The sequence below is a fragment of the Taudactylus pleione genome, unplaced genomic scaffold (assembly GCF_031769625.1).
Source record: "Taudactylus pleione unplaced genomic scaffold, aTauple2 ptg000085l, whole genome shotgun sequence".
NCBI lineage: Eukaryota > Metazoa > Chordata > Amphibia > Anura > Myobatrachidae > Taudactylus > Taudactylus pleione.
In genome coordinates, this window is record NW_028284487.1 from 4,214,409 (window position 1) to 4,237,186 (window position 22,778).

Sequence of the window (22,778 nt, forward strand, 5' to 3'; positions counted from 1 at the left end):
TCGGGAAACCGGCTGTCTTAATCCCGACAGCCGGCTTCCCGACTGCTTTATCCCGGCGAGAGATAAATGTCATTATCCCCACGCCGGGAGACCGGTGCCCGGCATCCCGATCGAAGGGATGCCGGGCGCCGCGAGCGGACAGCCACGGGGGGGAGGGTTAGGCACTCCCGGTGGAGACTTAGAGTTAGGCACCCCCCCGGGAGGGTTAGGGTTAGGTAGCGGGGAAGGGGGGGGATTAGGGTTAGGCACCTAGAGGGCGGATTAGGTTTAGGCACCTGGGGGGGAGGTTAGGGTTAGGCACCCCTAAGGAGAGTTAGGGTTAAGGGGTTAGGTTAGTTTTTACTTACATAAGGACGATCGGAAATTCCAGCGCTGTCGAGCTTCCGCTGCCGGGATCTCTGCTTCTGTCGGCCTGCCACTGCCTGGATTCGAACTGCCGGCCAGAGGGCCGGCGGTATTTCATACCGATCCCGCTCATGGCGTGATGTGTACCTGGGGCACTCATTTTGCTTTACACATATTCATAAAGGTAATTAGCAGTATTTACTATATCAGGAGCATCATTTGTAATTTATCACCAGAGCTATAGCCTTTTCCTGCAGCTATAACATAAGGGGTTAATAAGGTTTCCTCATTTCAGCAGGAAATGTGACTTGGGATTGTGCAACTACTGTATGATCTCTGTACTCATAAAAGGTGCGGATGACTCAAAAAAGGCAAATGTGCCACTTTGTGCGCAGACTGACAGTTTTATGACTGTGCCTAGGTAGGGTGAGTACCTCTTTCTTGTTTTACATACAATGTGTCAGAATAATTTACAAGGACTAGTGTCTGGCAGTCAGTTACAGAGGATGGAAAGTATCATACTAACAGGAGAGGGTCACATAGAGAAAGACAGGATGCAGGGAAGACTATACGTTTATTGTGTGTACTGTATAACTGCAGTATGCAGGAACAGGTACATACTGTATGCAGGGGAAAAAGGAAAGAAGGTAGACATGATGCAAACATAGACAGATGGAGAGATAAAGAGAAAGTCTCCTATAGAGGGAGGGTGATATATTGAGAGGGAGGTAGGTGTAGCTCTGCTGTTCAGCTCATTCTCTCTGCTGTTGCTATGGAAGAAGACATTTCAACGCACGGTACTTCGATTCCAGGGGTGGGAGAGGACGGCTGGTGGGAATGGGATTGTAGAGGGAGGGGAGCACTGCTTGTGAGGGCAAGCACGGGGGCAGGACTTACACCTTTTGAAATCGCAGAAGGAACCTCAGCTGCAAATTATTTTCTACAAGTGACTGAACAGAAGGAAGGAGACAGGAAGGGGATGAGGGTTGCCGAACATAACACTGAGTGTTGGGAGCATAAAAAAGGGGGATGCTAAGAGGATAACAATTAAATGAGAAAGTGAGATAATACAGACAGAGAGATGAAGGGAAAAGCTTGCAGAGAGAAATGTTTTATATATAGTACACTATGTAGTGGGAGAGATTTGGGGTGTATAGATGAGTCAAGGTGTGTTATTTTCTTCCATAGGACAAGACCCAGTTCATAGCACACTTCATTTATACCCCAATCCCCACATTTCATTACCAACATGAACCTGTTGTTTTATTTTGATTTTCCACATCTTCAAAAGGTAACATTTCTGCTTGTCTGATCCGATGTTCTCAGGGTCACTATAATAACTTTGTCTCCATGTTTTCCTTTTCCTAGATTATTTCTAACTTATGAAAAAACATAACCTGGTTCATCAGACGTCTTTACCCTCTACTCAGTCACCAATGGCAGGGGTAAGATATTGCAGGCCCTCAGGACCAAGCAAAAGATACGCTGGCAGCAAACACACACTTAGCAAGCAACAGGTGTCCTTAGCTTGAGCAGCGCTCTCAGATGATAAATAATGGCCGTCTGCCATAGCTGCTGCTTGCTACGTTGTTTCTCGCAGGTGTAGACTGAATGCCAAGTGTCAGACAGTCACCTGAAGGTGGTGGAATGCAGGTAGTCCCCACCGACTGACTTCAGCTACACAGCTGTTGCTTTTAGGATGAAAGATGATTCACAAAGTTGCAGCTCACCAGCGCCTGCAGAACACAGGCTCCCAGCACTACAACACAGTAGTCTAACGTCTTTTATATTTCCTTCTAGAACAAACTATGCTGCAAGCCAGATCTCTACACTGGTAAGTGAACTTTAATATTTTGCTATAATGAAGTCTGATCATAGGCCTGCATACCTTTCTTTCAGCCCTTCAGTTCAGAGGGGAGGGGGTCCTATTTTCTGTTATAGTAACTAAAGTGAGTTGTCCAGTGTATTAGTTATTAGTAAAGAATAAGTAGTTTATAAAGTAAATAATGGTTTTGATTATCATTTTTGATTATGCAATGATGACTGCTGATTGAAGTGTAAGTACTGTTAATGATTAAGTAGATATGAGTTGATGTTTAGCAAAATGAGGCATTTCCCAGGGATAAACTAGTGAAAAGGCAAAATTCATTCCACTGTGCATGAACTGTGGGTTAAATTGTTTTTAAGGGAGAAATATGGCTACAGATTTGTCCTGCTACATCTTTGCCGATCGCGCTGCAAACGTGCACACGCATCACACCGTGTGATTACCTGCAGCAGCATACACTATGCTACGGCATGCACTGCGATCGCACCATGCATTCCTATGGCAGCGTGAGTGCGAATGCAGTGCGTGTATCCACTTGCGGGCACACACCGTGCGCCATGTGATTTGCTGCATATGCAGCAAAGATTTAGCAGGACACATCTGTATCTAGAGCAATAGACCTGATTCAGAGATAGTTGGTAAATCAGCCACACTCACAACCGCTCTTGCAATAGCAGTTATGGGAATATGCAAATTGTAATCTCAGCTTTCACTTTGTACGAGCAGTGAGACGCACACTTCCAGGCTCTATGGTCTGTGCATTTCTAATGGGGATCAGGGCTGGATTAAGGGGGGGGGGGGGTTTGGGGGCGCTAGGGGCGGTCGTCCCTGAGCATCAACACATAAAGGAGCCCCCACACAGGGTCGATCTGACCCTGTTCAGCACAGGTGTCCAGCGGAACCTGTTCCTGGATGGGGGTTGGGCTCAGAAGCCGCGGATGTTCTATTGCATGCGACAGCACTGTCAGACTCTGAGCGGGCTGGCTCCCGAATCCCCTCATCAGTGTCATGTGACACATGTCCATGATGCTGAGGAGGGAACCCAGGAGCAGCTCCGCCAGCGGGGACACTTAAGGTAAGAGAGGCGTGCGGGACCAGACTTAGGGGTGTATTTACTAAGCAGTGTTAGGAAACAGAGTGATAAGAAAGTGATAAGGTGCCAGCCAATCAGCTCCCAACTGCCATCTCACAGCCTGTGTTTGAAAAATGACAGTTGGGAGCTGATTGGCTGGCACCTAATCACTTTCTTATCACTTTTCACTCTGTTTCCTAAAACTGCTTAGTAAATAGACCCCTTTGTAACAGCGCTGTGCGGCTGTGGGGGAAAAGGAAGGCACAGGCGCCGAGTGGGTGCGGGGGAAATGGAAGGCACAGGCGCCGAGTGGGTGCGGGGGAAATGGAAGGCACAGGCGCCGAGTGGGTGCGGGGGAAATGGAAGGCACAGGCGCCGAGTGGGTGCGGGGGAAATGGAAGGCACAGGCGCCGAGTGGGTGCGGGGGAAATGGAAGGCACAGGCGCCGAGTGGGTGCGGGGGAAATGGAAGGCACAGGCGCCGAGTGGGTGCGGGGGAAATGGAAGGCACAGGCGCCGAGTGGGTGCGGGGGAAATGGAAGGCACAGGCGCCGAGTGGGTGCGGGGGAAATGGAAGGCACAGGCGCCGAGTGGGTGCGGGGGAAATGGAAGGCACAGGCGCCGAGTGGGTGCGGGGGGAAATGGAAGGCACAGGCGCCGAGTGGGTGCGGGGGAAATGGAAGGCACAGGCGCCGAGTGGGTGCGGGGGAAATGGAAGGCACAGGCGCCGAGTGGGTGCGGGGGAAATGGAAGGCACAGGCGCCGTGTGGCTGCGGGGGAAATGGAAGGCACAGGCGCCGTGTGGCTGCGGGGAAAATGGAAGGCACAGGTGCCGTGTGGGTGCGGGGGGAAATGGAAGGCACGGGCGCCATGTGGGTGCGGGGGGAAATGGAAGGCACGGGCGCCGTGTGGCTGCAGGGGGTGCAGTGGAAATGGAAAGCACAGGCGGTGTGTGGCTTGGGGGGGGGGGGGATGGAAGGCACAGGTTACGTGTGGCTTGGGGGGGATGGAAGGCCCAGGCGCCATGTGGCTTGGGGGGGGGGATGGAAGGCACAGGCGCCGTGTGGCTTGGGGGGGGGGGGGGTGGAAGGCACAGGCGCCGTTTGGCTTGGCTTGGGAGGGGGTGGAAGGCACAGGTGCTGTGTGGCTTGGATGGGGCCACCACATCTTAGTTGCCCCGGGGACCCCTCATGCCTTAATCCGGCCCTGATGGGGATGTAAACACTCCAACATCAACACAACATCGGTCGCATGACTGATATTTGCGGTAACCTAGGGTCTATTCTATCTACTCTCCTCTAATCCAACTAAACATGGCCTCTGAAGCTGTGGATTTGTGATTGGGAATGCATCAGCATCACCAGACACACCCGTGACTTGCCCATGACACGTCCCCTTTTTGCAATCACTTTAGGTCACCTCCCAGTCTCCACCCTGAAACACCCAGAGATCATAAACCCCTTCCCAAGTGTTAGCGATGCCGTATACAATTGCAAACGGCATAGGACTCTTGGTTTCCCGCGTGTGTAGTAAGGGAGTTGTGACATGTTTGTGCACGTGCAGTATCAAAGCATTGCTACACTGCGTATATTTTGGTGTTGCGCCCATCTCTGAATCAGGCCCAGTGTGTGATAGAGCTGTGTTAGATAATGGGCACATCAGTAAAGTAAAAACCACCTCACTCACAGACTAGCATTCCCGCTAGGCTGTTTTAGCGGGGTGCTGTGCCCTGCCCTCCTTCTGGAGTGCAAAAAGCGCTCTGCCCTCATCATGCAGCACACCACTAAAACAGCCTGCGGGTTTCCGTCTTCACCCGCGGGTCACAGTGTCCCGTGGGTGGGGAAATGTGCGCTGTCCCAGTCACGGCCGGTGAATGTGCGCATGCCTGGTGTGTCTGTAAGTGCCGGGCATGCCCCCAAGAGTGTCGAAAAGGTGACGCGTCTTATAGACACGCCCCCTTTTCAATGACCACACTCACATTTTGGGGGCACGCGCGGAAGTGCCCTCTCTAGCACCGGCGCCCTGCCTGCCGCCGGAGCTAGAGTGAACACTACAGACCACAAGTATAGAACTCTGGGCCTGATTCAGAGCCGGACGCTCTGACCAGAGCGCTCGCTCTGAATCAGTGCCCTCCTACCTAAAAATGGAGCGGCCTCTTGGACACGATGGTCAAGACCATCGCGACCATCAGGCTTGCGACGAGACCCTTGCGGTAGGGTCTCGTGGCCGCAAGCCCTGGAGTGGTTTTGGCTCTATCAGAGCCAAAATCACTCCCACTGACATCACTAGTGGGAACGCCTCCGTCTGTCAGCCATGCCCGCTGCACGCCCACCAAAGGGGGCGTGCTGTCACTCCCCATCGACAGCATGCCCCCTTTGGTGCGAGAGCCCGAACCGGGTCTCGCGCATGCGCACGACGGGGCTCCCTCTGTTGTGCGCATGCGCACTTGGGCACCATCGACCCGCTCGCGAGCGGGTCAGAATCAGGCCCTCTGTGCTGTACAAATGTGGCTACATTTATACCTATGGAATTTTCAGACAATGGGGCTGATTCTAATTAGTCAGCTGCTACTTTAGCGTCTTTTGCTGTAGCCGCATCTCTGACTTTATGCTAATGCTAGTAAAAGCCCTTCCCCTGGTGTACAGCCAGGCATCTCAATGTGTTTGGATTGAGATGCCGACTTTGTGTGTCTTTAGGTGCAACAATCCGGCTTAGTGTGTCTTTAGAGGCTACCATTAAATCTAGCACCTGCCCCATGCTAGGCATGATTCGCCGTCAGAGTATGTAAGTGATTAAGCCCTTGCGTTTGCATCAAGTTACATATATGTCATTCCTCATCTATCGCGAATAAGATGCATTTGTGGGGAAAAAGATGCATGAAAAGATGCTCGGCATAGGTAAACTCGTACGGGGCTAGGCCAAACAGTGGTGGAGGAAACATCTGTATGTGACACTCCCATAACATTCATAAGACATTGCATCTCCGTGCATCTGAATAGCCACCTCTGTCACTGCACAGTACACTTCCAAAACATTTGTGAGATCATGTGTCTCAATCACTACATCCATAACCACAGTATTCCAACATGTCTCCTTACCTGAGTCTCTTGCTGTATTAGCTAAGGGCCTGATTCAGAGCCGCTCGTAAGCGGCCGCTCGTTCGTTCCTACCGATGTTCGCACAACTGCGCATGCGTACGGATTTTAATACACATGCGCGAACCAGTCAGTGCGGCCGAAAATCGTGTGCTCGCTAAATAGCGAATGCCTGCTATTTTGACTGACAGAATGAGGCGTTTGTGGGTGGTAACAGGGGAAGGTGCTTGAAAACGGGGAGTGGAGATCCGAACGCAGGCGTGCCAAACGGCCAAAACGGGCGTTTTAAATGTGTGCATAATTAACAAAGCAGCGTCATCGACCACGTCACTTGGTTGTTTTATAGTCAGAACTGCTCGCATGATTGTGGTAGGAAAAACCAACCACAAGAATAGCCAGCAGTTCATACGCCGTCCGATGTATTCGATTAATCTAATAAATAGCGGACGTATGATGCGAGCGGCCAGGGGGCGTTTTTTTCAAAATAACGTTCGCATGTTTTGTTCGCTCGTTCAGACATAGAGGCATGAACAGACCGCAAAGAGCGAACGGTTCATTTAAATAGCCAGCCCCTTTTTCTGAACAAGTGAGCGCAAATAGCGTCCGGCTCTGAATCAGGCCCTAAGCTCTCTCTGGTCAGCAGGAGCACATGCTCTGCATTAGCATGCCCCTGCGAGATACAAGGTATGAAAGGTGACTGTCCACGGTTCCAACACCTTAGGCCAGAGGTTCCCAATCACGGTCCTCAATGCTCCCCAACAGTGCAGGTTTTAGAGATATCCATGGTTGAGCACAGGTGATTTCATTCAGTCAATTTGATTTAGCCACCTGTGCTTAACCATGGATATCTCTAAAACCTGAACTGTTGGGGAGCCTTGAGGACCGCATTTGGGAACCTCTGCCTTAGGCTATTGGGTAAAAGAAAACCCATACCATACACCTACTCACAGGATAATGGCAGATGACAGCAGATATAACTGAAATGTTTCAAGTCTGACTGCTATTTCATTCATGGAGTAAGATATAGATGTGCACACAGGGGTAAATTTACTTAGCTGCTGGACTTATTGCAGTGTTCTAGCTCCCGGGTTAAGTCCCTGAAGCTATTCAATTATCTCCTGCGATAAGCCAATGGCCAATGTGCAGTAAGCAATAGCTAACAGGTAAAGTGCACAGAACTATGCAATTACTGCCGAGGGTAAGCCCGCAACTTGCCTGTAAGCACTTCTTTAGGTGGATATCTGGGGGTCATTCAGACCCGCTCGTGAGCGGCAGTACGCTCGCAAGCGGGTCGATGTCCCCCCCCCCCCCACTGCGCATGCGCACGACGGAGGGAGCTCCGTCGTGCCCATGCGCGAGACCCGGCGAGCGACGGGCTCTCCATCGGGTCTCGCACCAAAGGGGGCGTGCTGTCGATATTGATTGACAGCACACCCCCTTTGGTGGGCGTGCCGGGGGCATGCCTGCCAGACGGAGGCGTTCCCATGGGAATGCCTACCGTCTCAAGCCGGCCCCACTGACCTCATTAGTGATGTCAGTGGGAGTGATTTTGGCTCTGATAGAGCCAAAATCACTCCAGGGCTTGCAGCAGCGAGACCCTACCGCAGGGTCTCCGTCGCAAGCCCGATGGTCAAGACCATTGCGACCATCATCATGGACGCTCGCTATAGCCATATAGTCCATGAGGACGCTCCAAAAAAAGGTAGGAGGGCCCTGATTCAGAGCGAGCGCTCTGGTCAGAGAGTTCAGCTCTGAATCAGGCCCTCTGTTCGCACCTCCGGAGGGTGAGAGCAGAAATCCATGTTAAGTGCACCCCTTGGGGCTAGTCGTGGTCTTACCACGGGTAGTAAATGACTTTCTCTGGAAACTTATCCATGGAGCTAAAATCCTGTGGCTTTACTGATTTCCCCCATAGACCTGCAGACAAGGCTGAACATTACATTTCAATTTTCATATATTAAAAATTATACTTTAAGGTTTCATTACAATTCAAGTTATTTTGTAGTTTCACTGTGGTTTAACAAATTAATTGAATTTAAAATTAGTAAGAAAAATTTTACAAATGATTCCCGTCCCCTTATACTAATTTTCTTTGCTAGCCCTATAACTGTAAGCTGTAGTAAGCAGGGTCTCTGGTTAATATCTGCACTGTTATCAGGATATGTTTAATTTGTCTCCTTTTGGGTAAAGAGCTGCTGAGCATGTCTGCACTATATGAATCAAGGCTAACATATTTCATGGAACAGAAACTCTAATAATGTTGGAACTAATTTGCTAAGCAGTGCACAAAACTAAATATTTTTCTTGCTGATAAGCTTGTATGCAGCTATATATTTCTCCTGAATATACACTCAGTGACCACATTATTAGGTGATATGGGGCATGATTCATTGCGGATTGCAGCTGTGATTGCAATAGCGATTACGCTGCAGTCTCACTGCGATGATATGATAATCCATTGCGATTGCTATGCCATCGCAGCACTACATAAGGACGCCCACTTTACCTTACACACATTCGTAATCCTTAGCAACACTGTGAAAGCATCTGTAACTTAGAGTACCATCACAGCCTCACGCACACTTGCACAAGCTCTGACCTTACTCAGGAATTGCTAACTTCATCTCACGCTATGATTACTCAGGCTGCGTAAGTAATTGCAGTGGATGATTTATGCACTCCCCTGCAACGGCATTCAAATGCACGGTCACCACCCCAACAATACTTCCTGTTGATCACTCTGCGATAGGTCGTAGTGACTGCTATCATAGTCCCGATCGCAGTGGAGTGTTTGCGCATGCGCAGAATGCAACAACCATCCGATTGCGTGCGCAATCACAGTTGCAATCTGTAATGAATCAGGCCCATGAATGGGCTACAGCAGCAGAAGACTACACCAAGTTCCACTAGTTCAAATAAAAACAGGAAAATGAGACTACAGTGGGCATAGGCTCACCAAAACTGGACAGCTGAAGATTGGGAAAACCTCTCCTGGTCTGAAGTTTGATTTCTGCTGCAACATGCAGATGGTAGGGTTAGGATTTGGTTGCGGCTCGATGCCCTTCAGCTAAAGGAACCTGACATCAGTTACTATGCACGTGAATATTTATTGGGAATTGTAAACTGTGGTGAGCGATGTGGACAGGAGCGAGCCACCACGCCCGAAGCATGGAGTGTGAAGCGAGCCCGCGAGGGTACAAGTTTGCACTGTTTGTGACAGGATACTACATTTGAGACAACATAACAGTACTGTAAGTGCATGGAATCGAACTTCCCTCCTTACTCGACATCACGTCCAGGTCCTTTAGCTGAAGGGGAACTAGGATCAACTGTTAGGATTTGGCATAAACAAAATGATTCCATGGTTCCAACCTTACTTGTCTTAACTGTTCAGGCTGGTGGCGGCGCGATGATTTGGGGAATTTTTTATTGTGTTGGGGAATGGTGTGTTTATGCCCCTTAATACCAATAGCACATACTGTCAGAGCCCATATAATTGTATTCTGACACTTGTACTTCTAAAATACATGTAGCTATACACCACATCTATTGTTAAACATAATCCACATACAAATCTATATGAGAGATATTGGTAAAAAAAAGAAAAAATATATTAAAATAAAATGTCCACAGCAACAGTGTAATGGACCCTACACACAGTCAGATCAGACAACGATCAGGTATCGTTGTCTGATCGTCCTACATGTGCTGGATGATCGTTATCGAACATCCAGCACATGCACCATTCCCCCAACTACTATAAAGACCTTTGATCAACGATCAAGGGTCCCTATAGTAATTGGGCTAACCTGGTCGATATCGACCAGGTTGGCCTGCATGCATGGGAGATGATCGATATCAACCATCCGTGCATACGCATCGTTTGGTCATTTGAGGGGGCAAAAAAGCACGATTTAAACAATCAAATGATTAACTATATCGGTATTGTTTAAATTGCCCCTAGAATATTTCCCTAAAATTCCCGTAGTAAATAAGTAGTAAAAATTTATAAAATTAATGACATAAGGTCCCCCCCCCCAAAAGTATGTGTGAATGGGGGACCCCAGACTCCCCCGAGATCACCGGCTTGCGCTGACCGGCTTGGGGTGTAATGCTTTGGACCTGGAGCCCCGGTGATTGGATCCCCGGGCTGTGGCATTACACCCCGGTCGGTTGGGTCTGGTGCTGGTCTTAAATATAGGGGGAACCCCACGTCTTTTTTGCCCCCTATATTTAAAACCGGCACTAGTCCCTCAAGCCTGGTGTTGGTTTCTAAAATACGGTGGGATCCTGCACATTTTGTTCCCCGTATTTTTAGAAACCACCACTGGCTGGCAAGCCTGGGGCTGCTTTGGCTTTTGGGGGGGGGGGGACCTTTTTTTTTTTTTTACAGGTTCAACAAAAACAGGAATTTTTGGGAAATATTCTAGGGACCCCCCTAACTATGTGTCGACATGCGGGATCACTATGGGTACCCCCATTTTTAACTACTGAAGGAAGTCTGGGTTTCTAATAGCCGCGGCAAGTGCATAAATGCGACTTTGAAGAAAGTGATGCAGAAGAGCATTTAGAATTTTTTTTGGGGGGGGAAATAACTATGCCCAGCAAATTTGGGGTACTTGAAAATGGGGTCAGCATATTTTAAAGTTGCTAAAGTGACTTGAAAAAATCGTGAAAAACCCACCTGCCGCAAGCAGCTGCAATGAAAAAAACACCTGGGGCATACTTGGGGACCCCCCCCCCCAGAGTCAAGTTCGCTATTTTTTAACTTTGTCCCCCAACATTTTTTTTTTTTTGACCCCCAAATTCAAAGTGCTTTTTTTGTGGTGACCCAATTTTTTTTTTGACACAGATCATTTCAAGGGGTCATTCTGAAGGGTGCAGGCTATTTTTTTAAAGCCTGCACCCCTAAACCCCAATTCTGCACTTTTTTTCACCACCTATTCAGTGGTGAAAGTTATCCCCGTTTTGTTTTTTTTTCAAAGACTTTTCGAACCTGCGAAAAGTCTTTGAAATTGAATACGGTGTAAAACCTAAACCTCCGAAAATGACGTCATCGGTGCGAAAACATCGCAAAAACTGAGTTTTCGCTCCATATTGAATACCCCTGTGAATATTGCAGCACCATTTGATACAAAAAAAGGGGGGAAGAAGCCATTGTACTTGCCTATTGTACTGCTGGAAAGCAGTATCTGGTTGTTAGTATCAGACCCTGTGATAGACAACACTCTTAGCCCATTCGGTGGGTAACTGCGTCTTCCGTATAGCTGTCCAGATGGTGAAATGCCCGGTTCCTTTTCACCGTCGTTTCAGAAGGGGACCGCCAGGGTTAAGTGCTGAATGGACCTCTCGATCCCCGCCTTCATCTCTCTGCGGGGAGAGTATATGGTAACACAGCACCAAGTTGGAAAGTGTGGTGGTAGTGGCAGGGCACACGTGGAGGACCAGTCCGGCTCTTTCTCTCGCTGGGAGACTGGATCGTATCCAAAGCGGTGGTTTGTAATTAGCGCCACTTAGCAGTGGAGTTGGAACACAGGGTAGGCTGCATATGACCGACACTGTGCTGTGTCCTGCCGCAAAAAATGCTTTGCTGGTGTTCACAGGTCTTTCTATTCATCAGACCTCCTGCTAGGAAATGACAATTAGCATCTAATTCCCCAGTGAATACCCAGTATGTGTGCCTAATACAGTGGCCAGTGAGTGTAGATTTCATCAACATATTTGCTGGTCTTTTTTGTGGTTTCCCCTTCAGATCATACTGGACATCAGCTGAGTAAGGATGATATAATAATATTACAAATATAATATGTGCAGGTTATTGGACTGAATTTAGGGCCTGATTGAGCAAGGATTGCTAGTGTGATTAGGCACGCAATTGTTGCGTTCTGCGCTTGCGTATGCATCGCAGTGCGCGAAGACTCTACTGTGATCGAGAATGCGATCGCAGAGTCATTGACAGGAAGTACCATTTGGGGGTTATGGCATAACGATCGCAATCATTATCATATCTTAGCAGTCAGATTGCGTGTGTAATTGCAAGTACGATATCAGTTGCGATCCGTAATGAATCAGGCCCTTAGTCTTCACTTTTAATAAAATACTGCAATGTCTACATTAGGGATGTGCGCCGGACCATTTTTGCCGGATTTGGATTTGGTTCTAATTCGTCGTCCGGCTTTGGATTTGGATTTGCCAAACTGCGGTGACTGGCTTTGGCTTTGGATTTGGATTTTTTTACAAAAATTGACAAAAAAAGCTAAAATCACATAAATTGGTCTTTTTTTTCTTCCTAGAGTATTATTAACCTCAATAACATTAATTTCCAGTCAATTTAGACCATATCACAGCTTATAATATTGTTTTCAACATTATTGGCCAAAGGTTGCAGTGAGCTGACTGGTTACTAAGCGACAAAGCAGCGGCACAACGACACAGACACCACAGTATAAAGCACATCTATGACACATTGCCACACAGCAGTGGCAGAAATGAAAAGTAGTGCACCCACCCAGTGGGGTACGGCCAGCAGAGTCACAGTACTTGTTTACAAAGTGGGCTACGGCCCTAGGAGTCACAGTGCACAATCTTATTAGCATTACACCGCACATAGGGCCTGATTCACATTACACCATAAAGTAGTGTCTCTTATTTATGTTACGACACACAGTAGTGCCCCTTTTACACAATGCCCACAGTAGTGACCCTTTTACACAATGCCTTACACAATGTCCCCCAGCAGTGGTGCCCCCTATGCAGTCCCCTTAGTAGTAGGGTCCACTATGCAGTGCCCCCCATTAGCATGCCCCCCATTAGCATGCCCCCCATTAGCAGGCCCCCCCATTAGCAGGCCCCCCCATTAGCAGGCCCCCCCCATTAGCATGCCCCCCCATTAGCATGCCCCCCCAGTAGTATGGCCCCCCCAGTAGTAGGCTGCCCCAGTAGCAGGCCCCCCCCCAGGAGTAGGCTGCCCCAGCAGTATCCCCCCCTGTAGTATGCCCCCCCCCCTGTAGTAGGCTGCCCCAGTAGCAGCCCCCCCCCCCCCCAGTAGTAGCAGGCCCCCCCAGTAGCAGGCCCCCCCAGTAGCAGGCCCCCCCCAGTAGCAGACCCCCCCCAGTAGCAGACCCCCCCCAGTAGCAGGCCCCCCCCAGTAGTAGGCCCCCCCCAGTAGTATGCCCCCCCCAGTAGTATACCCCCCCAGTAGTGCAGCCCCCCCCCAGTAGCAGGCCCCTCTGTGGTATGGCCCCCCAGTAGTATAGCCCCCCCCCAGTAGCAGGCCCCTCTGTAGTATAGCCCCCCCAGTAGTATAGCCCCCCCCAGTAGCAGGCCCCTCTGTAGTATGGCCCCCCCCAGTAGCAGACCCCCCCCCAGTAGTGCCCCCGGCCCTTGCACAAATAAAAAAATAAAAACTTACCTGTATCCCCGCTCCCGCGCCGTCCGCTCTGTCACACGCTGAGGAGGGAGCCGGAAGACGGAGCTCATGTGTGAGCTCCAGCCGGCTCCCTCCGTGCAGCAGCCAATGAGAGTCTGTGTGACTCAGAATCAGACCCTACATGACCCCAATTTAAAAAAATCACTGCTTATTTATAGGAAAATTGTCAGCACAGGGTCGTCATCTTGTAATTTGAATAGTCTTTTAAATATTTTAATGCATATTTTTATCCATAGAAGTTTATATATGGATGTATACTACTCAATAGTAACACCTAACATGTCTCTTCCAGTTGGTGTGTGTTTAGCGACTACTGTACTGTGCATAGCAGGGATTACTTTCATAAGCATAGGTGAGTTAATATTCCTCTAACTATTAAACACACACAAAAAATGTTAATTAAGTCCACCAGATAGTTATATTTTATTTGAGAGCAGGTTATTGGCAAACTCAGAGGCTAAGTTATTATTATTATTATTATTATTATTATTATTATTATTATTATTATCCTTTATATGGCATCACAAGGGCTCCGCAGCTCCTTATAAAGTACATGGACAGAAGCAGTATAAACAAAACAAGTACAAAGTCACTTACAGTATAGAACATGGACATGGTTTATAAACATTGCTGCATCAGCTGTCATAATGCCCAAGGTATCTGTGACATTGTAGGCAGTGGGGAGGAGAGGATGGTGTAATGGAGGGAAGATGAAGCACATGAGGAAAGAGGGCCCTGCTCATGAGAACTTACGGGCAGACAGACCCCACCTAATTACCTGTTATAGTACTGAAAAAGATCACATAACATAACTGCTCTCTAATTATGAGCCGTATTCAATTTGAGCGGATCCGCGATACTTTTCCGCCTCACTCTTTTCGCCTACATCATGTGTTTTGTAGGTGGAATAGTATCGCGCGCGCGCCCGCTTTATCGCCATATTCAGTTTGAAAGTATGCGAAAACGGGACCCGGCGAAACTTAAACAAAGCGGAAAGTACTGTCAGATTTGGGGAAAACAGCCTAACACCCCCCAAAAGATGCTCTGACATGGAGGTTAGGTATGGTACCCCCCGATTTGGTTTGCTGAAGGTATTTGGTGTTTTTAAACTGGCTCAATAGCTGATAAATAGCGTTTTTGTATAAGTGGTGCAGAATAGTGTTCATGATTTTTTTTTGCAGAAAATAACTTATCCCAGCAAATTTGGGGTACTTGAAAATGGGGGCCAGCATATTTTAAAGTAGCTAAAGTTAAGTTTAAAAAATCGTGAAAAATCCACATGCTGCAAGCACCTGCAATGAAAAAAAACACCGGGGGCATATTTTTTTTCTCGCAATTCAAAGTGATTTTTAAACATTTTTAAAAATGTTTAAAACACAGTTTATCTTTGGGGGACTGTCTGAAGGCTGCACGGGGGTTCCCACAACGTTGCACCCCCAAACCCCAATTCTGCACTTTTTTCCGCCTGCTATTCATAGGCAAAACTTTTCTGCGCATTACATTGCATTGACTTTCCGTCTAGGCGAAAAGTCTTCCAAATTGAAAATGACGTCATCGGCGAAAAAGTTTCCGCCAAACATACACGAAAACTGCTTTTTGCCTCAAATTGAATACGGGCCTATGTCGCACACATCCTTTACCTCAAAGTCACATCAACAAGCTATTGTATCATTGGAGCACTATCACATATCGGTAAGATTGACAGGACACCTCTGGGAGGATATAAAGTAATTACAGGGAAAAGTATATCAAATAGCTAATATCAGCTTCTGCAAGCAGACTCCTAATTTAATTTATTTATTTTTGAGGGGGGGGAGATTCAAGATGTGAAGAGGGATTAATGCCTTGCCTTCACACAGGGACATTCTACCTGGATGAGTGCGAGCTGGAGAGATACATACCTATCTACGTGCTGGTACAAGGAATAATCTTCCTTCTAGTTGGATGCTCGCTTGTGATCCTGCTTTCAAGTGACAAGTTAATCTTGTTTTTCTTAATCTTATGCACACTATCCATTTTCTGGTTCTGTTGGTTGATAACTGGTAAGTACAACCGTAGTCATATTTTGAACCTTCTATAAAAATGTTTAATATATTTACAGAATGAATTTAAACATAATGATTGAAGTCAACATATAAGGGTTCATTAATAGCATGGGATTAATTGCATAAAGGTGTTGTAAATAATAGCAAACAATTGCTGCCTTTCCTCTTCTCTCTGTCCCATACACTGCTTCTCCATTCTGTCAATTCTCTTCTCTGTCACCTGAACACCATTCACCGCTGAAGAATTTACCATCTACTTTAAATAAACCCGAAAAAATCCATAACAAACTCCTTACCTACCCTCTCTGACTCCCTTGCAGCCACCCACAGTTCCTTCCCTCCTGATATCACTGTCCTCTTTTCCTTGTACCCTACCACCTTTACTCCACAACCCACTTCCTTTCAAACTCCAAATTTCTCTCTGCCCCAATGCTTGCCTGCACCTTCATCACATTTTTAATCTTTCCATTTCCACCAGTGACTTTTCAATCAGTCTTAAAATAAGCTTTTATGTCCCCCTTTCTCAAAAAATCCTCTCCAACTACTGTCCCGTTTCTCTGCTCTCCTCTGCAGTGCCGTAACTAGGGTGGTGCGACCATGGCACAGGGCACCGCCGGGCAGGGGGCGTTGTTTGGGCCGCTCAAATTTCCTGTTTATTATCATTCTCACTTGTAGCTTCCTCCTCTTTTATCCCCAGCATCTCCTGGCTGCCCCTATCTCTTCCCCATGAGGCCATGGCCCTTTTTCAGGTGCACTTATGTCCCTATTTAAAAATTGTGTGGGGGGGGCGTCAATGCTCTCTCTGGCACAGGACACCAAAAAGTCTAGTTACTGCTCTGCTCCTCTGCACAAAGACTTGGAGGCGTGGTGCCCCTAAGAGTGGACTAAGCAGCGGTTTGTGGGGCGCTGGTTGCCTTTACATTTTTCTGGCTCTGCTCCTCTGCTTCAAAAATTTTTGAAGAACGTATCTTCAACTGTCTGACTTTCTCTCCTTCCACTCACCCTCATTCTGGCTTCCACCCTCTTCACTCACCCAAAACTGCCCAATTACTTACTTTTCATTAAGTCAAAGGGCCACTCCCCTCTTCTCAAACTCAACTTCTCTGCAGCTTTTAAATATTTTCCCCCTTCTTTACACCCTTCATTCCATTGACCATCACAACACTGTCCTCTCCACGTTCATCTCATACCTCTTAGTTCACTACTTAAGTGATCCTGCTTCTGAATTGGTCATCTCATCTCTGTTGGGGTTCCTATGCTCTGTTCTTGTCCGTCTACCCTTCTCTATGTACACCTCTACTCTTCTCTTGGTGAACACATACTCTTACACAATTAATTTTCCCCTAACCTCTCTTCCTGTATCCAATCCTGTGTGTCCAACTGATGTTACATCATCACCAACTGGATAACCGAACATTTCTTTAGCAAATCAACTAAAATGGAGCTCATTATCTGCCCTTCCCCTGCTAATGAACCTATACACACTTCCCTTACAGTCTACAGCAGTGGTCCTCAAACTCTGTCCTCAGAACCCCACGCAGTTCACGTTTTCAAAGTCACCCAGCAGGTGCACAGGTGTATTCATTACTCACTGAAACATTTTAAAGGATCCACAGGTGGAGCTAATTATTTCACATGTGATTCTGTGAGGAGACATGGAAAACATGCACTGTTTGTGGTCCTGAGGACCGAGTTTGAGAACCTGTGGTCTACAGCATCGCTTATGTCCATGTCCCCCAAACATGCTGCCTCAGTGCCATTCTAATTTCTAAACTGAACTTATTCACATCCTGGACCTGTCCTGTTAGCTTCTCCTCAGCAACATTGTAAAATTTTGTCCATTTTTCAGTCAGAATCAGGAATAAAGTCTTTGCTTACTGCTGCAACTCCCCCTTGCTTTCCATTTATGTGCCTATCCTCCTTACATTCCGCCCTGAATGCTACAGCCAAACTAATCTACCTCTCCACGTGCTCATCTTACATTGTCTCTTACTGGCTCCCTGTTACTTCCAGAATGCAGTCCAAGCTGCTCACCCTTACTAACACTGCCCCTCCATACTTCACTCATGAAATACACCCCAGGTTGACCACTCCACTCTGCCTTGTTCCTTCAACTCTATTCCACACTCATAGGGGGGTATTCAATTTGGAGCGAAAAGTCTGTGCTGGACTTTTCGCTCCACATTGGAGGTTTTGACAGGGATAAAGTTATGGGGCGCGTGCCCGCTTTATCCCCGTATTCAATTAGGAATCGGCAAAAACGGGAGCAGGTGGAAAGGTAAGTATTGAAAAATCCTGGGAATTTTCGGGAAATGTCCCTAGTCAGGCTTTTTAATAGCTGCGGCAGGTGCATAAATGCAGCTTAGGAGGAAGGGGTGAAGAATAGAGAATAGTACTTAGGTTTTTTTTTGGTGAAAAATAACTTGTCCCATCAAATTTGGGGTACTTGAAAATGGGTGCTGCAAGCACATTATTAAGTCCCTAAAGTCATTTTTTTTAAATTCTTAATAAATGCACCTGCCGCAACCACCCGCAATGAAGAAAACACCTGCCGCGTATTTGGGAACCCTCCCTGAATTAATTTAGCTAATGTAAACACCCCCCCCCCCATTTTTCTTCTTTTTTTTGTACCACAAAATTAAAGTACCTTTTTTGGGGGGGGTCCTGAAGCCTTTTTTTTTTTTTAAATTGACACCGTATACTTTTAGGGGAGTCTCCCAGGGGTGCAAGTTTTTTTTTTTTTAAAGCCTAAACCCCAATTCTGCACTTTTTTCACCATTTTTTTAACAAATACTTTTTACACTGGCGAAAAGTCTTTGTAATTGAATACGGGGATAATTGAAACATGCAAAAATGACGTAACTGCTTTTCGCAGCCAAATTGAATATTGCCTTAAGTCACTGCCATCTCCAACACTGCTCCCCACCTATGAAAATCATTGCCTTGTCCTTGAAGACTCTCCTGACCGACACTTCTTCAAATGTTCCCTCAAAACTTACCTCTTCATGTTTGTTCACCCTATCAACACCTAGACCCTCAACTATATAAACTATATCTGCTTCCTCAACCAGATACACTTCTGTCCCTCTTCACCTACTGCTTCATAGGCTGGGTCCCCCTACCCTATATCTCAGTGGTTCTCAAACTCGGTCCTCAGGACCCCACACAGGTCACATTTTCCAGGTCACCCAGCAGGTGCACAGGTGTATTCATCACTCACTGACACAGGTTAAAAAATCCACAGGTGGAGCTAATTATTTCACTTGCAATTATGTGAGGAGACATGGAAAACATGCACTGTTTGGGGTCCTGAGGACCGAGTTTGAGAACCTGTGCTATATCTCATGTAGGTTACTTCATATAACCTTAAAATCATGTCTCATGATTAAATAAATAAACTGAGTACAGTTAACGACTTATTTTAAGATACAAAATTATGATGTTTTGTTTTAAATTTTTTTTTTTTTTTTTTTTTTTAGGCAGTGTCTGGGTTTTCCGTAACTTTATCTCCTACCATGGACAGTGCCATGATGTCTTATACCTCTTTGCGTTTTGGACCCTTATTGTGCAGTATATTATTCTAAGTACTGCATTTTTGGCATCAGTCATTTACTGTTGCTTTTTTTGTATCTTGCTTTGGGCTTGTACTGCTGTTCATGGTTAAAGACCAAGAACAGGAGAAGCAGGAGCTATTTAAACTCAACCTGTATGCTCTTTGGTATTAAATGCTGAAACGGATGGAGATAAACAAGGAAGAGAGATTTCTCCCAGGTCTTTGTGCACCAAATGTGGATCTGTTCCTCATTTTTGTCCATAAAGTATAAAAAAAGAGGGCTGAACACAAAGCGGCGATCCTGCTCATTGGCTTTGTGTGGCATCGACACAAGTATACTGCTTTCACATGCCATGTCAACAAATGTTTACACAAGAGCAATGCAGTCGGAGAAACAGAAGGTTTGTGGTGAATACTGCTGCCAGACTGGATGAACTAGAAACACAAGTTGTGGAACTGTAAAACTGTTTTCAGAGATTGCTCGCTGACAGCTTAGACCTGTACAAGACGTTTAAAAAGGCCTCAACTTCTGAACACTGTGCATGAATACTAGTCATTTTCTCAGCACTTTGACGGCTTCTCATGGAAAACACAAAGTAAACCTTTCCTGCATGCTGCATTTGAGTCAAGAGGTTAAATAAAACCAGCATTTCAAAAATCTCATCTAGTATTTACATGGGACATTCTAGCTGACCTATAGCGTGCATTTGCAACAGCCATCAAAACGTTAGTCATCAAGTAGGATCAGAGTTTGGGAAATAACGGGCAAACACTGGGTATTCTTGAAGTCTGCAACATTTTACGCCCTAAAGACAAAGAAAAAATAAAACCAAATACAAGCCAGGAATATAAGGCACTGCCCCAAGTGTAGGTCTTGTATAGAGCAGAGTACAGAGCTTTCTGTATATCTTAATGGCAATCTAGATTCCAGGTGTAAATGATCAAAAATGTCAGCAATGTAGTATAAAATGTTATTCGTTTTTTAATCTCCTCATACTTGTTCCATAGATCTGTGGTTAATGTATTTTTGGAACATTTAAACCCTGCTACCATTATCTTCAGTTATGTCAAATGAACCAAACTGCTTTTTGTAATTAATTGCTGCAACAACTCAACTGGTGAACATCTTGCCCTTAAGAAGCTGCAAACTACATATCTGTGCAATGCAAGGACTTTGTGCCTTCATATTTTAGAACTTCCTGGCACAATTTCTCTATCTCCTCAGAAAGGAATACCATCCTGTGAACTCATAATAGTCAGAGAAGAAAATAAAAATCAATGCTGGCTTAGAAAATTGTACCAAGATACCTGTAAAAGGTAAATTTATCTTCAACAATTTACTATATTTAAGCTTGTATGTAAATGTTTATTGTTTGCTTGACTGAAATATCTAATTTTACAATCAATTGCTAGAGAATGTGTGTGTTGGCAATTAGATTTGCCCAAACATTTAACCATTAATAGTATAATACGGTAGGGATGGAATGACTAGTTTCCTAATGGCAGATGTTTAAGAAAGCAGGAGCAAAACCAATATAAGCTCAATTTCTTGGTTATTTTTACATTATTAATATGCAAATCACTGAATGTATGAACCTGTCAAGTGGCAAATGGAACAGATGATAAGCAGTTTTGTAGATAGGAACTAATCTACCATCATAAAAAGGGTGCAGAAATAATGTGTTTAAAAAAAAAAAATGACCATAGCTTTTCATGGCAATGCAGTACATTACCAGTTGTGTTTCAACATACAGTTCTATCAATATTTTGATGTCTTTCATGGTAAATGTATTACAATTACAAGTGGGCTCATGAACAAATACTATGACATATGTTAGGGATGTGCAGGCTTGGATAGGTTCGAGTTTGCACGTTGAGTTCGGATTTTTCCCTCCAAAAAAACGGAACTCAGAAAGAGGCTAAACGTCATCTTACATGGACGAACATCATCATTCCTGGACTTTTGTCCAGGAATGATGATGTTCGTCCATGTAAGATGACGTTTAGCCTCTTTCTGAGTTCCGTTTTTTTGGAGGGAAAAATCCGAACTCAACGTGCAAACTCGAACCTATGCGAGCCTGCACATCCCTAACATATAGCATATACCACTCAACTTCCAACACACAGAGAATACAGCCTCTCAACCATTTACCTTGGAGGAACCCTGGAAATAAATTTCAACTCTCAGGTAACCACTGCATTAAGGTAGGCTAGGATATAAATACAAGTTCTGAGCTGCTCACAGGGAGCAGGAATGTAATGTATATTGGAGAAGAGGCACCTGTAACACTGGCACCACACTTGCACAGCCCGGAGGGGGGGGTGGTATATGACTGATGAGGCAAAGGTGGAGTGTTTGCTTTGTTTGTGGAAGATATGGATATTGGGAGCATCCACTGACCATACCTGAAGGGAAGAAGAAATCCGCAAGTAGCAGAAAGAAGCTGGTGTGTGCAAGGCAATACAGAGCTTTCTGAAAGAAGGACAAAGGGAGAGTGGCTGTGAGCTGCTTTTGTGACACTGGCAGAGGTAAAGAGCCGCTCTAAGTACCATGCTTCAAAATGTTGGCCAGTTCCTGGCCACATAAGGCGACACTTCCATGTGATTGGATCTTACCCTTAACAGAATATTTTGTGGAACACCTGAACACGGTTCCTGTGGAACACAAATGGGTTAAGGCAGCTGTAGGCAGGCTGTACTAGCCACACAGGCTACATTACTGGCAGAAATATGGGGAACCAACCCAATGTTGCACTTGTGTGACTTCAATAAGAGACTGATAAAGTAATAAAAATCATTCAGATTATCAGGCATTGGTAAGTGTGGTTAGAAGTTAACATTCATTGGTCTATGTCCAAGGTCATCTTCTGGTCTCGGTAACATGCCGTTGCACAGCTGTAAGAGATCCAGCTGCTCAGCCCAAGCTCTCAGAGATTGTGGGGTCTATTAACTAAGCCTTGGATGGAGATGAAGTCGACGGAGATAAGGTACCAACCAACCAGCTCCTGTCATTTTTGAAACACAGCCTGTGACATGGCACTTACAAACTGATTGGATGGTACTTTGTGGTCTATTTACTAAGCCTTGGATGGAGATGAAGTGAACGGATATAAGGTACCAGCCAATCCGCTCCTAACTGCCATGTCACAGGCTGTGTTTGAAAAATGACAGTTAGGAGCTGGTTGGCTGGCACCTTATCTCCGTTCACTTTTTCTCCTTCCATGGCTTACTAAATAGACCTTTATCTTCGTACACTTTCTCTCCATTCAAAGCTTAGTAAATAGACCCCTAAAACTCTTTCTATAGGCAAACCCTGTACGGCCAATTTGACAAGGATCCCTATGTTAAATGCTCAGGAAAAGTGGCATGCCAATTTTGCTTTGAAAAGTTGTGACCCACATGATCTGAACTT

The 22,778-nt window shown here is 46.1% G+C and overlaps 1 protein-coding gene across 6 annotated transcripts; it reads left to right on the forward strand.

Annotated features, from left to right (window-relative positions):
* The first annotated feature begins 700 nt into the window (after window positions 1-700).
* LOC148529663 (uncharacterized) lies at window positions 701-21,234 on the forward strand. Of its 6 annotated transcripts, XM_088468418.1 has the most exons (7): window positions 1,232-1,404; window positions 1,534-1,636; window positions 1,714-1,790; window positions 2,146-2,179; window positions 14,061-14,120; window positions 15,628-15,810; window positions 19,293-21,234. In XM_088468418.1, the coding sequence occupies exons 3-7, from the start codon at window positions 1,728-1,730 to the stop codon at window positions 19,475-19,477; spliced, it is 525 nt and encodes a 174-aa protein (XP_088324544.1). In that variant the 5' UTR covers window positions 1,232-1,404; window positions 1,534-1,636; window positions 1,714-1,727; the 3' UTR covers window positions 19,478-21,234. The 6 variants fall into 6 exon arrangements, with proteins under 6 accessions (XP_088324546.1, XP_088324545.1, XP_088324544.1 ...); XM_088468420.1 differs by lacking the exons at window positions 1,232-1,404; window positions 1,534-1,636 and adding an exon at window positions 701-771; XM_088468419.1 differs by lacking the exons at window positions 1,232-1,404; window positions 1,534-1,636 and adding an exon at window positions 1,080-1,142.
* The last annotated feature ends 1,544 nt before the right edge of the window (window positions 21,235-22,778 follow it).

Coding starts and splice junctions, on each gene's coding strand:
- LOC148529663 (XM_088468420.1), top strand. CDS start 1,728: ATGAAAAAACATAACCTGGTTCATCAGACGTCTTTACCCTCTACTCAG. Junction 2,180..14,060: donor CAAGCCAGATCTCTACACTG/GTAAGTGAACTT, acceptor TGTCTCTTCCAG/TTGGTGTGTGTTTAGCGACT. Junction 15,811..19,292: donor GTTCTGTTGGTTGATAACTG/GTAAGTACAACC, acceptor TTTTTTTTTTAG/GCAGTGTCTGGGTTTTCCGT.